General features: G+C 46.7%; 1 protein-coding gene across 3 annotated transcripts in view; it reads right to left on the bottom strand.

Annotated features, from left to right (window-relative positions):
- The window catches only part of LOC119181253 (cationic amino acid transporter 4), a 122,779-nt gene that overhangs the window by 81,143 nt on the left and 24,082 nt on the right, over window positions 1–17,554 (bottom strand). The window contains exon 1 of one of the 3 annotated variants that reach the window (XM_037432456.2): window positions 15,415–15,851. The exons of the other annotated variants lie outside the window; for them this stretch is intronic. Coding sequence (XP_037288353.2) covers window positions 15,415–15,531 — 117 coding nt within the window. The 5' untranslated portion in view covers window positions 15,532–15,851. Of the gene's footprint in view, window positions 1–15,414; window positions 15,852–17,554 lie in introns of those variants that run through there. 3 annotated transcript variants of the gene reach the window in all.

Below are 17,554 nucleotides of genomic sequence, written 5' to 3'. Positions count from 1 at the left end.
ATAAAATTTTGTCGTTGTTTTTTGATGACTCTTCATTTTCCACGTGCATGACTCTCACTATACGGACACATAAACTCTCTGCTGGCTGCCACGACTCCCCGGAGAGAGTTGCAAACATTTTCAAAAAGTGTTCCTGTGTCTCCCGAAAGAGAGCAATGTACATGACAAGTGAAGCCGTAGAAAACAATCAAATGACTCTTAATTCCTCTAGTGTATATAGTGATAGAGCGAAACCTTTCCAGTGCACAAAACTGAACATGATAAAATAAGCTCATACGTTATGGTGCAGCATATTACTGGCCAGGCAAAGCACGAAATGTGCGTTTGGCGCTTCTGACGTTCTTGCAGTCCATGTACCTTAACGAAACACTATAAACAGTTTACCATGTGTGTTTTTGTGCATGGATGTGCTTTGCTGTTACACAATTATCGGCGCACGCGTCATAATGATCGACCACCACTTGCATATTTAGCATTTTCTTAAAGAATATATGTCTCTAACTGAATGCAGTAGAAATCTTAAACTGCCGTAAGACTGTTGACCCTCTCTTGCATATATGGTTTGGTGGAGACTGACCATGTGTATGGACGATACACTGCGGCCTCGTAAGCGACTATGAATGAATGAATGAATGAATGAATGAATGACACGCTTCGACCTCCGCCTCACCAGCTTGCAACCAAAGATGAAAAAGCAATGCGAGGTTATGCCCTGCGGTTCAGTGCACCTGATTTCAGCGATGAGATTATCTGAGCATTTCTCATACGTTCAGCAAACAGGAAGTATGTGTCCATCTGAACGAGGGGACTAAACGGAACCACATTGTTCACATGACACCCGCCAAGTGTGCGTGGCTGTGCGCCTGTGTCTTTGTGATCAGATTAACAAAGTCTCGGTTTTCAAGTACATAACATGAACGACTATACCCTTTAAATGTATCGTACCAATAGGATTATGATGATCGAGTCTCGGTGAACTTGATATTTTTGCAGAAACTATAAACAGATGAACGTCATAGCAAAGTGATACACCCTTCTGGTACCCATTCTGAGACGTACAGCTGGGGACGCTTACTGGTATACTGTCGGTTGGGTGGTGTCATGAATCACACTGAAACTGAGAAACTTGGCTAAGCTACAGTGGCAAATAATAACTGTTATTCAAAAGCATTTTCGCTTGCCGGAGCCGTATGCCGGATTGTGTTCTATACGGAAGCTCATCCTCCATATAGCTGGAAGCTCCACAGAGCTGGAAGCTCCGTATAGACTTGTTTATATTGAACTGACGTGGGCGCACAGTTATAAAGCACACCATATGGTGAATGGCGACCTAGCACGTTCTCGGGGTCATCACAGGAAGGAAGTCAACTTTACGAGGAAAGTATACCCACTTTATCTCTACGACCCCTGGCGTGCCATCGGCGTCGAGCGGCTATATAGACCTGTCAATGTCAAGCATCGTGCCGTCGCGTACACTGAAATGTGTACACACAGGCGCCACGGAGGTCGCTTTGTTCGAGCACTGACCCAAGGCCTTGAACTCAGCACCTGGAAAAATTATATATTTGGTGGTTTTGTTCGCCAAAATCATGATAATATTACGGAACATGCCACCCACTGCTAATAAAAGACAATTTTACGTGGCTTTTTCCGCGATTCCACGAGAAAGGTCACGATTGGATTCCACGCAAGGTTTTGACGATACTGGCGGCCAATCACAACTGATGTGGTGCGTGTTTCAAGAACTGCTTACTTCCAACCTTTACCTCCGGAAAGCTTAGGACCAAAGGCAGGTCACTGTGAAAAGCTCTTCACGATTCCATGCATATTTTTGGCCCCAATCTCCATTGGGGTGCAGAAGAGGTGGGCGGGGGGGGGGGGGGGCTGCCTCCCTAGGCTTTTAGGAGGAAGGGCTCAGAAGCAGATGCGTACATTGACAAAACGGTGAGGGTGCGCTGTGACTAGGGGAAGGGTGCAATGTCAGCCCCATACATAATAGGGAGAAAGCCTTTGCGACGATCCCCCTTCCCCTCCTGAAGGCGATCCCTGCGCACACCTATTCAAATCGCAAAGCTAGTTTCCTTTCGGACTCGATCGAGGGGGGGAGGGGTGAAATCTTTCTACACAGTGTCGCTTCGTGCGTCTTCTTAGTTTGACCGCATCACTACACTCTCATAGCCAGAGTCGACAGCCATGTGTCGTTCTACTATTGCTGTTCTAAGTGACGTTTATGCCCACATAACGAGACTTATCTGTCGAGGTGCACATAGGTTCTCTTGTAAGTCACATGTCTTTACATTAGGCCCTTCTTACGAAAGAGTGTGTTGCTCTCTCACCCTTATATGATTAGCTGGCGGGCTGACAATGTGCCAGGAATCGCTTGTCAAGTCTCCAAGAGCAAATAAAGACGCAGGATATAAGAGATAAGACAGATAGAATCACGATTGATAGGCCGGGGTGTGTCTGTTTTTTCCGCTGTTGCATCGCGTGCACACATGCGCTCCACACAAACAAATGCGCACAGACGGAACGAGATAAACACAGTCCGCCGCCACCGCACTCCGTCAATGTCGGCAGCATTTCTTTGCTTTTCTTTATCTTTACGTTCCCTCGAGCCTTCCTCGTGACATAATTTCCGCGTTGGGAAGGTTCCTACCACGCGAGCAATTGATTCGGAGAACCACCACCTCCTATTCCAACCTCAGCCGTCTCTCATCAGCGCGATTGTCTGTATTTCGCGCTCAAGCGCAACACGTTGCCTGGGTACCACACACAGAGTTGCACAGCCAAGAAGGCGGAATGACATAAGAGAAAGCGAAGCACAACATGTCTGACGTCAAAAAAAAAAAAAAAAACTTGCAACGTCGCTGACGCATTCGCGTATACGACTGCTTGAAAGCGAAATCCATCTTTTTTTTTTCTCTATTTCAGTCTTTGTATTAACCATTCCCTGGCTCCCTCCAAAAGCGTCCTGCACGAAACGTGTTTTTTCATTGCCTTCAAGATCAGAAACAATGCAAGCTTTCTGCATCTCGTCACGTCTTGCACGGCCTCCGTGATTGGCCCACCATTCACCAAGTGACGATGTCACGTGATAACGTCGTCACGTGACGTCACGTTATATGGCATGTTAGTGATGTAATGATCACGTCACAATACTCGGTGATCGGTGACGTCATGCTCTTGTGTAGTGATATCATCACGTGATGGTGATCATTTCGCGTCGCTCGAGTCGACGCCGACGCCACCGACTGCCAGTTTTCGCGTTTGATAAAATACCCGATTCTCGCATCATCATCATCATCACCAGCAGCAGCAGCAGCAGCAGCAGCAGCCTAACTACGTCCACTGCAGGACAAAGGCCTCTCCCATGTTCCGCCAGTTAACCCGGTCCTGTCCTTGCTGCTGCCAATTTATACCCGCAAACTTCTTAATCCCATCTGCCCACCTAATCTTCTGTCTCCCCCTAACCCGCTTCGCTTCTCTGAGAATCCAGTTTGTTACCCTTAATTACCAGCGGTTATCCTGTCTACGCGCTACATGCCCGGCCCATGTACATTTTCTCTTCTTTATTTCAACTATGATATCCTTAACCCCCGTTTGTCCCCTAATCCACTCTGCTCTCTTCTTGTCTCTTAAGGTTACAACTACCCTTTTTCTTTCCATTGCTCGCTGCGTTATCCTCAATTTAAGCTGAACCCTCTTTGTAAGTCTCAAGGTTTCTGCTCCGTAGCTAAGTACCAGCAAGATACAGCTGTTATATACCTTCCTTTTGAGAGATAGCGGCAATCTACTTGTCATAATTTGAGAGTGCTTGCCAAATGTGCTCCACCCTATTCTTATTCTTCTAGTTACTTCAATCTCGTGGATCAGCTCCGCGGTTATTACCTGCCCTAAGTAGACATATTTTTTTACAACTTGAAGTGCACCATTACCTGTCTCGAAGCACTGCTCTTTTACGAGGTTGTTGTACATTACTTTCGTTTTCTGCAGATTAATTTTTAAGACCCACCTTTCTGCTCTCCTTGTCTAACTCCGTAATCATGAGTTGCAATTTGTCCCCTGAGCTACTTAGCAATGCAATGTCATTGGCGAAGCGCAGGTTAGTGAGATACTCTCCATTAACTCTTACACCTAACTGTTCCCATTCTAGGCATCTGAAAACCTCCTGTAAGCACGTAGTAAATATCGTTGGGGAGATTGTGTCCCCCTGCCTTACACCCTTCTTGATTGGTATTCTGTTGCATTCTTTATGAAGCACTATGGTAGCAGTTGATCCCCTGTAGATTTCTTCCAGGATGTTCATATATACTTCATTGACGCCCTGATTCCGCAGTGCCTGCATGACAGCTGATATTTCTACTGAATCAAATGCTTTCTCGTAATCCATGAAGGCTATGTATAGTGGTGGGTTATATTCTGAGCATTTCTCTATTACCTGATTGATAATATGAATGTGGTCGATTGTTGAGTAGCCTGTTCTAAATCCTGCTTGTTCCTTTGGTTGATTGAATTCTAATGTTTTCTTTACTCTGTTAGCAATTACCTTTGTAAATAGCTTGTATACTACAGAGAGCAAGCTGATCGACTTGTAATTCTTCAAGTCCTTTTCATCTCCTTTCTTATGTATTAAGATGATGTTAGCGTTCTTCCAAGACTCTGGTACTCTTCCCATCAGGAGACACCTCGTAAACAGGGTGGCTAGTTTTTCTAACACAATCTGTCCTCCATCTTTCAGCAGATCTGATGTTACCTGATCCTCACCAGCAGCTTTGCCTCTTTTCATGCGCTCTAAAGCTTTTCTGACTTCTTCTATCATTGCTGGTGGGGTGTCATTTGGGTTACTGCTAGTTCTTATAGTATTAGGGTCGTGGTTGTCTCCGCTACTCTACAGATCTCTGTAAAACTCCTCCGCTATTTTAACTATCCTATCCATATTGGTAGTTATTTTGCCTTGTTTGTCCCTTAGTGCATACATCTGATTTTTGCCTATCCCAAGTTTCCTCTTCACTGCTTTGACGCTTCCTCCGTTTTTCAGAGCGTGTTCAATTCTCTCCATGTTATACCTTCTTACATCGCATACCTTACGCCTATTAATCAACTTTGAAAGTTCTGCCAGTTCTATTTTGTCTGTTGTACTTTAGGCTTTCATGATTTGACGCTTCTTAATTAGAATCTTCGTTTCCTGGAAAAGCTTGCCAGTGTCCTGTCTAACTACCTTGCCTCCAACTTCCACTGCACACTCCATAATTGTACTCATCAGAATATCATTCATTGTATCTATGCTAAGGTTGGTTTCCTCACTAAGAGCCGAGTACCTGTTCTGAAGCGACACTCTGAATTCCTGTACTTTCCCTCTCAGTGCTAGCTCATTGATTGACTTCTTGCGTATCATTTTCTGTCGTTCCTTCTTCAAGTCTAGGCGAATTCGAGACCACACCATTCTATGGTCACTGCATCATACATTGCCAACCACTTCCACATCCTGCACGATTCCTGGGTGTGCACTCATTATAAGGTCTATTTCATTCTTATTTTCACCTATACGGCTCCTCCATGTCCACTTGCGGTTTCCTCATTTTCGGTAGAAGGTATTCAAAATCCGTAAATTATTTCGTTTTGCGAATTCTATTAGTAGTTCTCCCCTGGCGTTTCTAGTACCGATGCCATAATCTCCTACTGCCTGGTCTCCAGCCTGCGTCTTCCCTACCTTTGCATTAAAGTCGCCCATCACTATAGTATACTGTGTTTTTACCTTACTCATTGCCGATTCCACGTCTTCATAGAAGCTTTCAACTGAAGCGTCATCATGGCTGGATGTAGGCGCCTAAGCCTGTACCACCTTCATCTTGTATTTTTTATCCAGTTTAATTACGATACCTACCACCCTTTCAATAATGCTATAGCATTCCTCTATGTTGCCAGCTATGTTTCTGTGAATTAGGAACCCCATTCCCAGTTCTCTTCTGTCTGCCAGGCCTCGACAGCAAAGGACGTGCCCATTCTGTAGCACCGTATAGGCCTCATCTGTCCTCCCAACCTCACTGAGCCCTATTATATCCCATTTAACACCCTCTAGCTCCTCGAATAGTACAGCTAGACTTCCCTCACTAGATAGTGTTCTAGCGTTAAACGTTGCCAAGTTCAGGTTCCAATGGCGGCCTGTCCGGATCCAGAGATTCTTAGCACCCTCTGCTGCGTTGCAGATCTGGCCGCCGCCGTGGTCACTTGCTTCGCAGCTGCTGGGGACTGAGGGCCGTGAGTTATTTGACTTATGCATGTGGGAAGTAGTGGCCAGATACTGCACCAGGGTGGTCAATCCTTCTCTGGTGAGGGAGTGCGTTCCCGGCGGTGGTTACCAGTGAGGCCGCACCCCAGGCCTCTTAATGAAGCTCCATCACCACGCGGATTTTTTTTTTATCCAGTTGGGAAATCGCGGCACCGGGATTTGAGCCACGTAACTTTTGCATTCGAGGCGGATGCTCTAACCACTACGCCATCGCCGCACCCCTACCTGAGTCTCACGCTTTAACATGAACGTCTTATTGGCACAGCCCGCTATTGACGTTTGAGGCACATCCACCGAGCCCAACGAATATTCCAGACGAGTGGTAGTGTTAGCTGCGAACTTGCTAGAGGGATGATAGAAGCTTAACACTTCGCTGCGCTTTAGGAAGCGTGTATCCATAAGCCACCACAGCTCGCGTTAGCTGATGAATAATGAAATTTTACGAACGTGCCAAGAGATACCGCAACAAAAATTTCTTTACGCACTATCGACTGTTTGATATGCACACATGGTTCAGTGTGCACGCATTACCTGGTTTTCGATAATAAAGCATCGTTGTTAGAATTTAGCTCGCCCAGTCGTCGCTCCCCCCCCCTTCACTTGCTATGTTCCTTTTATTTAACTCGCGCTGAAAAATTCATTCCGGAAACATTCTCAGCTAACACGCTGGCTTTCATAGATAATCGCGAATAAACGTAGAGGACAAGTAGAACCAGGAAAACACTGTGTTCGTAGGCTCTCGTGTCCTTGTCCTTTCAGCTTTTGAATTGGCTACGAATAGCCGACCGGCACCTATGAATTTTTCATCTTCGAAAGGTCGTGTGCAGGGCCGACACCGCAAGAGCAAACGCGACAGAAAAAAAATGTTTCTTCACAAATTTTTGCTCGCTAAAACTGGCTGTGTGACTACGGTGTAAGCAAACGTAAGCTGACATCACTGTTGCTTAATGTTTCCATTTCGTTTTGTCCTCCGCTCTCGTATGCGCGATTACGCGCATCCTGGCCACTTTCTACGCAGTCAACTCTCTCTCCTCTCTCTCTCTTGTGCTCACTCGGTCCCGTCGCTCAAACCACGTGGCCAACCCTTCCGCTCCAGCTGCACCACTCAACGCCCACTCTTGACAGAACTATGAATAGCGATGAAGGTTATCACGTGGCTGAATTCGCGGTGACGGTGGCGTGTACACGCCCACCAGAACATCCGCGAGTCGCGGCGTCGTCTGCCGTCCTTCAAAATCGGACACGCGTTCTGTCCCTGACCTTGAGACACTAGCGTACGAACAGAGGATTGAGAAATGCGCCGCATAATCGCGCTTAATTTGTGTCACGTTTTGTGACGCGCTGATGATGAACGCTCCCGGCGGCTCAAGCTCTGCGCCCTCGGTGAGCCGGCTGTTTTCATTGCGAGTTTTATACTTGTCTTTGTCTCCTCTTTGTTGTCTTCGACGAGCTCAGTCGCTTTCTGGCTGTTCCACTTGTGGCGCTGCGACAGGCAACAGTCATCCTGCACACGTCGGAGACCTCATGCACGTTGTGACTCAAAACAAGTCACAGTGGAATGCGTGGTACCTCACATAACGACATTCACGGCGGAAGGATTTGCGGTGCTCTGTGCAGCCGTGTACTAATACATCACGTAAATCTGACATCACCGCAAGTTGGAGCGCGGCTACTACGAACACACAGTTAAAGAGACTGCACTGCTTCGACGCCATTTTCAATTTCTGTGAATTATTTTCAGTTACTTTCAATTAATCTTAAGTACTCTTAATCTCTTCTTCTAACACTTCGTGTGGTGCTTCAGTTAATGTTGGGCGTCTTGTATGGCGTCATCGACATTTCGAGTCAGTCGCACTGATTCATTAGACGGCGACAGAAACTTCTGGCGTTTCGTGGGGCACCTAAGGGTTTCCACTAACTAATTACTCCAGACTTCCTCCATTAAACTATTGAGAGAGCACGCCTGTCCAGCGGCCCCGCGTTTATAGGTGTTCTCGCCGTGCAAAGTGGGTTTCGAGCGTCACGAGCCGAAGGGCTTCCATATCCACCTCTTTTGGCAAAACATTGTGGCTAGCTGCGTTCCCACCATATACCCGCTAGCGCGCCGCACCACGTCACGCACTTGTTTTTTAACGCTTTAGCATTAAAGAGCTCGTGTCGCAGAAAACCCACTGCCGGCGTCGGCCCCGTTGGTTGTGAGTGAAAAATCGTCTGTGCGTCTGTGACCGAAAAATAAAGTTACCAAGATAGCCGCGGGAGGCCGCTACTTGTCCGCGTGTGCGCGCGCGATCACACTGAAAAAGCCACGCATTTGAACAAAAAAAATGGCAGCATATCCACGGAGTGTATAATGGAGAGTGGGGCGAAGCATCCGTCCGTCCATTCGTTCCTGCTTCCGTCCGTCCATGCGTCCGTCTGTGTGACCGTCCACGCATCCATCCACCGGTCCATGCGTGCGTCTGTTCATGCGTCCGCACGCCCATATGTGCGTCCTTCCCTGCGTTCATCCATGCATCCGCCCCTGCGTCCGTCCATTTGTCCATCCGTCCGTGCAGCCATCCGTGCGTCCGTCCATGCATCTGTCTGTGTGTCCGTTCGTCCATCTATTCAACACTCCAAGTACCACCATCTCGCATCTTTTCATCATATATTCCTCATATAGAAGCACCGCCATCCAGCGGACATTACAAGGACTAAACGAGAGGTGACACACGCACACTTTCTTGCGGCTTGCCCTTCGGGTCTACTTCCCACCTTTAACCACCTCGAGTCCATGGTATATACTCGTTCACTGTATTCATGGCACTGTGGCCCAACGCTCGCTAAACCTTTCTAAAACCAAGGAGGTTACGTCCAGCGAGTATAACGTAGCACCTTTTTCTTGTCAGATAGCGCTCAATGTACATGCCAATGGCTGCTAATGGGGAATGAGAGACAGGAGAATTCGGCTTTTACTTTCTTACGGCTTGCGCTTCGTATCTACTTCCCACCTTTAACCACCTGGAGTTCATGGTATATATTAGTTCACTGTATTTGTGGCACTGCGGCTCAACGCTCGCTAAACCTTTCTAAAACTAAGGAGGTTACGCCCAGCGAGTATAACGTAGCAACCCTTTCTTGTCAGATAGTGTTCTATGTACATGCCAATGGCTGCCTATGGGGAATGTCAGACAGGAGAATTCGGCTTGTAATTAACGCGCACGCTGCGAATTTTTCATTGTTCAACAACGCACAAGAGAAATCTCCCAACGGCACCACCTTGCAGGTCAAAACGCAAGACTGGTTACACACTACGACTACGACTACTACGAGGGACAAACGGGTGCCGCTTTAAGGATCTTCGCCCCTAAAAGTGCTCAAGCTTACGAGGCTCCCTGCTTAGCTTCCAGCGCTTTCGTCGGGACGAGAGAAGAGATAATGCAATTGCAGCATGCGACAAACCTTTGCAACTCCACTCGCACTGGATGGATTCTTACAAAAATTTGCGGCGTTTAAACTCGCGAGGCAATATGCTCTTCTAGTATTTCAGGGCCTCTTTAACGCATTTTGTTCGACAGGTGTGACGACGAAAACGAGCTCATTCGGCGATAATAGCGCGCGCTGGTCCAATCTAATGTGTGCGTATTTGTGTGCATGCGTGTGTATGTAACAAAACATATCAATAAGTATGCACTTAGCGGTTGAAAGGTGCACTATAGGGTCCGGATTTCACTATCGCGTTGAACTATTAAAGGCGAAGCTTAAGGGTTCCCCAATTTTTTTTTCTTTTGCAGGTGTTGTGACCACAACTGAAGATACTTGGAAGAAGACGCGGCAAAAAAAAACGTCATAGTTGACATGCAAAGGAGGATGCAGTATCATCTCTGGCCTGTTATCGGCCAAGCGAAAGCAACCGTGGAACATCCGGAGTGCCTAGACGGGGTGTGCTTGCTTATCTCTTTTTCAGCACACGTTACCATCTTTTTTATTTTTTCAAGATGGCATTGAAACAACCAAATGACACCTTAATTACGTACTGCTACTCGTCTCTCTTCCTCAGTGTATAAACACGATATGACCCACACGAGGTGTTGAAAAGCGATAACGTCGCGATAAGGATGAACATGTCATGTTAAGGCCAACGCTCCTCGGCTAACTAGACCACACACATGGGCAGTGTTTGCGTAGCTTGATAAGGTGCGTCTAGAACGAAGGAATGAGGCGAGATGGGGTGAGTCCGGAACATTAGGTGACTTGATACGGAAAGGTGTGTGGCAATGACCGCATTTTGCTCGTCGCTGATGGAGAGCTGGAAGTTATGATAATCACGCATGAAGTTCTAAACCAGCATGGTTACTGTTATTAAGACGACACACGTCACAGCGCACGAATGTCATTCTTTTGTTTTACAATGTGGAATTACTTGCTTTCATTCAGATATTCTCTATCGCTATCGATTGCGATGGCAGTCACTATAAACGAAGCTGTGAATAATAATGACTGTGAATATAGGTTGCTCGTCGCATGCCCTCTTAATGAATGAATGAATGAATGAATGAATGAATGAATGAATGAATGAGTGAGTGAGTGAGTGAGTGAGTGAGTGATTGAATGAATGAATGAGTGAGTGAATGAATGAATGAATGAATGAATGAATGAATGAATGAATGAATGAATGAATGAATGGGAGCGACGAGTTCTAGTTCTCAAGGGACAGCCCAGCGCACGAAACTTGCATGATTTCATCTAAGCCTTAGCGATGCTATGTAATCAGTTGGGGCTTTTTGTCAGTTAAAACCGGTAATAGCTTGGATTTAGTTCCTACCAAAGCATAGGCTATCTGTGAAAATATTGACTTCTTATTCCGACTAGCAACAGCCTACCCTCGGTTCATTGCATGGCACAGGTCTCATTCTATGAGACCTTAAGAGGTCTCATTCTATGGCATCACTGGACAGTTTTATGTGGTGTCGGAAATTTACTAATCATCTCTACCTCTCTGATTCTCTGCCCCTCGATGTGTTAATTATCGCTTTTCGTAAAACATCATTGGCTACTACATGTGGGCGTTTTTCCGGCGGATCATTTCATTCGTTGCTTCATTTTTTTGTGTGTGAACTATAGAGCGCTAAACTAAAATTGGCTGTTTAACACTCCATCTCTTCCGAAGAAAAGTGCAAAAAAATAAAAAAAAGACAGAGACAGGTTTCATTGGAGGGCGCTGCTATCGTCTAACGGCAGAAGCAATTCTCTTTATAACTTTCTGTCATGGCGGCGGGCTATCGCAGCTACGCTTTTACATTAAAGAGAGATAATCTCGTCATTAACGAGTGTGTGCTCATGCAGCCTTCTCCTCTGCTCACTCGTTATCGCCACGCGCGAAGAATGAGATCACTAGTGTGCGTATGTTCAGAATATAAAACAGTTTTTATGACGCCGACTCCTTGTAATCAGCCATCGGTTACGTCTGAGATACGCTCTATATGTTATCTCGTAAAATTTATGCCTGCCTTACTAGTTCTATCAGCTGTTCTTTGTCATAGCAGTAAAAGGCAAACGCAGGGTTATTCATTAAAGTGGGGGTTGGGGTAGAGGGGAGGAGGCGAAGTTTTGCAGCAGCTCCCCTTCCTGTCCCCCAACTCCAGTGTAGGGTAATTGATTAGATTGATTTGTGTGGTTTGCGTCCCAAAACCACCTTCTGATTATGAGAGACGCCGTAGTGGAGGGCTCCGGAAATTTAGATCACCTGGGGTTCTTTAACGTGCACCCAAATCTGAGCACACGGGCCTACAACATTTCCGCCTCCATCGGAAATGCAGCCGCCGCAGCCGGGATTCGATCCCGCGACCTGCGGGTCAGCAGCCGAGTACCTTAGCCACTAGACCACCGCGGCGGGGCTTCAGCGTAGGGTAGCATACCGGATACTAGCATCTGGTTAACCTGCCTTCCTTCCTTTTTTATCGTTTCTATCTCCCCTTGCTCTCCTTCCCGACCCTTTCATACTGAGGCCTTCAAGATTAGAACGCCGTGCAAAGACGAAACATCAGTAAGGGAAACGGAACACATCATCCCCCCCCCCCTACCCAGCTCTTCCGGTGGACTAGCCTATGACAGTCGTCAAATACATTGGGCATTAAACGCGCATTTTGGCTACGTACTCTCCTGAACATCGTATCGCATACCACGTCACCATGACAGTACAATCGGATGATATGGTGTCTTTTCATCGTTTCGCAACCGAATGGCGTTTGCTAATCCACTTACAGTCGCCATACTTCATTCGGCTTATCCCACGTTTCACTCGCTTAGCTTTCCGTTCATGTTCCCTAAACGACGGCGCCCATTACAGCATACAGTCGGGGCACAAGTACGCCGGCACGTTCCTTTGCGGCCGAAACCAGCATATATACTTACAGGCCGACACGTAACGTTTGCCTCACTTTTCTGGCGCGCCCCGTTCTCCCGACCCTGGCCATACGACGAATCTTTCGCATAATTACCTTCCTTCAAGCTCACATGCAGATGAAAAAGAAACAAATAAAACTTCCACTCTTGGATTAGTCGCACGTTTCATCTCCCTTGGTGCGCTGCCGAGCGAAAAGCGACGCAATCGCTCTTTTTTTTTTTTGCTTGAATGTCGAAATCGAGTGGTCCACCCCCCGGCATGCTAAATGGATGGATACATGCACACAAGTCCTCAGCTCGCTGACCTACTTCGTCTAGAGATAATGCTGCATTGTTCATATTACAGCGAGCGTAAGTTTTTATGCATGCTCAGTTCGTTTTCTGACCTCTCGTCTCTCGTTTTTTTTTTTCTTTCCACTGGATAGGTTTCTTTTCTTTTGCAATTTTTTTCCCTGTTCTCGTGCTGCGACGAAAGAAGAAGGTCGTGAGAACTTTCCTTCTTTTTTCTCGCGAATCTCCGACTAGTGTGATAGATACACATACGCTTTAGGTGCGTTGTGGTTACGGCCAAGTTCGCATACCACCGCCTCATGAATATTCAGAAAGCTATCTCGGTATGGCGGAGAAGAGACGCGACTGCACGTGTACGTGCTACGCTGTATAGCACAGCTCGCAGTGCTTTTAGCGCGAAGCATATGGAACCGGAATTCTCTATAGAGCACGCTTTATTTTTGGGCCACCTTGTCGCGAGCTAAAGCAGTAGCTTTTTTTCTATCATTATATTAGAACATAACTAACTAAAACTTGTATTATTATAAAAGCATGCGTGTTGAAAAGTTGAAAATATTTTTCTTAGTGGTCCGAACACATAGTGACGTTCTTGTTTCTCTTCAAATCCTGTCGAATAGAATGCTTTTCTAGGCGAGCTGGTTCATTGTGGTTAACCAAAAGAAAAGCACACAAAGACACGACAAGAAAGACGAAGAGTTCCGTTTGTTATGTCTTTTTTTTTTCGCGCTCTGCTTTGTAGTTTATTTCGAATCGTACCCAGTCGAGCACGTACTTGAGGCTTCCCGAATATTGATAAAAAGTTCTAAACAAAACAAAATATAAATTCATCTTTCAGTTCTTGTTAAGAATTTCATGGGGTTCAACACGGCACACCATGGTGTAAAGTTACTTATAAAAAGGGTGCCAAGTAACTGTCAAGGTAAATCAATGAACATGGATTGATTTTAGCGAAAGATTGTGAGTGGTTAGGATCGTTTCGACACCTGGTGGGGCTGAGCTCAACCACACGCTTATTTCTACGTGGCCTCTGAGATGCGCTATGGCAGCTTGGTCAGCGCGAAGAAAGCAGCACAGGAACATTGAAATTAGGCGGCTACGTTACGCTTTAGAAGACAATCTCATAAGTCGTGTCGTTAAAACGTAGACACAGCTATGTAAAATCACACACTCAACATGTTGCGTAGGGAAGATCTCACTGGGTTAAAACTCTCAAAGTCGGGCAGTAACTGGCCCCGCCGCGGTGGTCTAGTGGCTAAGGTACTCGGCTGCTGACCCGCAGGTCGCGGGTTCGATTCCCGGCTGCGGCGGCTGCATTTCCGATGGAGGCGGAAATGTTGTAGGCCCGTGTACTCAGATTTGGGTGCACGTTAAAGAACCCCAGGTGGTCAAAATTTCCGGAGCCCTCCACTACGGCGTCTCTCATAATCAAATAGTGGTTTTGGGACGTTAAACCCCACAAATCATCATCATCATCATCGGGCAGTAACTGTCAGGAAAATCACCATCCAAGACTACGTCACAATGTAAGCTGAGATTTCAATGGAAAATCCTTATTCGACGCGAAAATGCAAAGTACGCAATCGCTGTTCACGGCGTGAAGTCAACGTGCAGCCGTGATTGAGGAACATCTACGAGAGTATCGCGGGCCGTAATAGGACACGAGGTTACAACGGCTTGCATGTTCAACCCTGCGTCCACTTCGTGACTCGGTAACGGACGCTATAGTCGAAAACTCAAGAGACCAGCCTTCCGAACGAAGCGGTATATGCGCGTAATAACAAAAATAAAAGAAAAAGAAAACACCAGACAGTCGACCTACAAGAAAATCCACACCTTAGATCTTTTTCCGCCATTTGTCTGCTTCAGCGCAGTGGATCAAAGCTGAATGCCCTCATCCAGAAGTTGCGAGAGAACTATCACACCAATAAAAAAAAGATATATATAATTCCTATAGGACAGGAGAACATGCAACTGGCAAATCAGAATGCTTCAATGTTGAGAGCTGTCGACTTTCTTTAACATCTAAACCCCAAACTGGTAGACGTCTACTGCCTGTCTAATAAGACGCATATGAAAACGTGAAATTAAAGAAAAACATCGAGCTATTATTGTGAAAAGCTTCAATCTCTTCAGACTTTCTAAACCGAACCACTCGGGAACAAACTTGGTTGGTCGACCATAAACTTGCATACGTATGCAAATAAAGAGTTACCGTTCCAAAAAATTTAAGTGTCTAGGGAATACACGAAAACGGGAATGACCGTGGCGCTGTGTTCCAATCTGCCTGAACAGAAAAAAAAAAGGGGGGGGGAGGAATAACTTGGCATCACTGACTTGTATATCAACAAGCCCAGTCGAATTTCCTGTTTGGCAAATGAAGATAAATGGGCGACATGTAGTATGGCATCCAATCCGCCTCTCGTATAATAAAGTTTGACCTATTGACTCACATGATGCCGCCTCCGTTGGCCGTCGTCCACAACAGATCCATTGAGCAGTGCCTGGGTGACCTCGGCAGTGTCAGAACATTGCAGCGCGCTCTTGGCGGCCGCTGCGGCGGAGCTCATGGCTATCGTCCCAGTCGGTGCGTTCTTTCCAGACTAAATGACGGCGACGATCAAGGTGTGAACGGCGGGATGAGAGCAACGAAAAAAAAAAAAATGCCGAGGAGTGGCAGTGACACGCTACAGACGCTTTCGCGGCGACGTGGAGAGGGTGGTGAGGGGGTCGGACCTAGACGGATTACTGGTCGCCCTTATATACGGCAGTTTGGTAACAGCCCGGGGCCATTAAACGATCAGCGCCGCTGATAACGCGTTGTCTATTGCTGCTCGCCAGCTCTCGCGTACTGGACAGGCAAGCAGGCAGGCGTCGATTGCCGTGTCAGCGCGGGCAGACTGAGTGCGTGGGCATTATAGCTGGCTAGCAGCCTAGCTAGCTATAGTAGCCAGTCGGCTACACACTTTCGCGCTCACTGAAATACCTCCTCACCACGATATGGAGAGAGAAAAAGGAAAGAAGAATGAAAGGGTGGACCACACTGGAAAACGGCTTATACTTTCTCAATCAGTGCAATACCTCCTCGCCACCATATGGAGAGAGAGAAAAGAAAGAAGAATGAAAGGGGGACCAGACTGGAAAACGGCTTATAGCTATAGCTTGCAAGCTCAGTCGGCTACACACTTTCGCACTCACTGAAATACCTCCTCGCCACCATATGCAGAGAGAGAAAGGATTAAAAGGAGTGAAAGGGTGGACCACACTGGAAAACGGCTTATACTTTCTCACACAGTTCAATACCTCCTCCCCACCATATGGAGAGAGAGAAAAGAAAGAAGAATGAAAGGGGGGACCACACTGGAGAACGGCCTATAGCTATAGCTTGCAAGCTTGGTGGCTCCAGTACCTCATCGGCTGTACAGTTTCCAAGACCTGCTGTGTTCAGTGAGAACCTCCTCGCCGCGATGTGGAGAAATAGTGAGAGCGTGGGACAAGAAAGACAAAGTAAATAAATGTTCGAGGACTCGAGAGATTTGCGGGACAGCATTGTATAGGCGTTTCCTGCAGCGAAATGACGACGACGCGCCGGACGTGTATTGTGGCTTCATTTGAATAAACGTGCTGACTTGTTTAAGGATGCGCTGCCTGTTGCATGAACGAAGGAGGGAGAAAGGCGTTATATGTTAAGCGGCGGGGATTGAAGAAAAGCTCGTCGTGAATGCTCCAACGTTTAGTTTAGTGTGAATAGGAGACTTGTGCCGCCAAGTGCAGTATGAAAAATTGGAGCTATCGCCTTTGAGAGAGGTACGCGATAGCGTTATCGGAGCCTCCGTAACAATCGCCATCTCTTTCACCTGCCCCGCTCTTGAGTCGCACAACCACGCAGATCTTAGGACAACACTCCTTTCTTGGTTGAAGGCACGAGTCACTTGTTATTGTTTGCGGAGTGGCGATGTACACACGTGCCTGTAAGGAAACACGCACCCGTGCGTTGCAGCATCCTTTGCTGATGCAAACAGCTGATGATGAATTGTTTTCGAGTGCTTTGTTATGGCGGAGCAGCGTAATACCACGCATTCATTGCGCTATTGGATTCGCATGCTGTGATACCTGGTGCGGTTTGACACTGCTACCTGGCGGAATTTCATTTTGACTTGACGCGTGACACGACAACTGTGCAGGATGATTTTCTTGCTTTCAAGCAAGGGCGTGGCTCAGTGGTACAACGATTGACACACGCTCGGAATACTTCGTTTATATTCCAGCTTGAACATTTTTTTTTATTTCATTCATTTTATCATTGCATTCATGATATCATCCACTGCTTCTCCCATGAGTCACGAAAATGGCGCCGATGCCGACTCCCATTTTGTGTAACACTGAGTCTGACACTATTGTGATTAGAGTGGCCGTTTAAGATGAATCGTTTCGATACTTATATACGACTAATCATCAATCATTGACTCTCTGTTGACAACTACTCGGTCTGTTTCCGTTGGCGGGCGTTGCTTGGCATTCGCTGGGCTAAATGAACGGTGCGATAGAATCTTTGTGTGTGTGTGTGTGTGTGTGTGTGTGTGTGTGTGTGTG

Source organism: Rhipicephalus microplus, chromosome 3, assembly GCF_043290135.1.
Source record: "Rhipicephalus microplus isolate Deutch F79 chromosome 3, USDA_Rmic, whole genome shotgun sequence".
Taxonomy (NCBI): domain Eukaryota; kingdom Metazoa; phylum Arthropoda; class Arachnida; order Ixodida; family Ixodidae; genus Rhipicephalus; species Rhipicephalus microplus.
The sequence above is the reverse complement of the archived record's forward strand: the minus strand, read 5'-3'. Positions and strand labels throughout refer to the sequence as shown.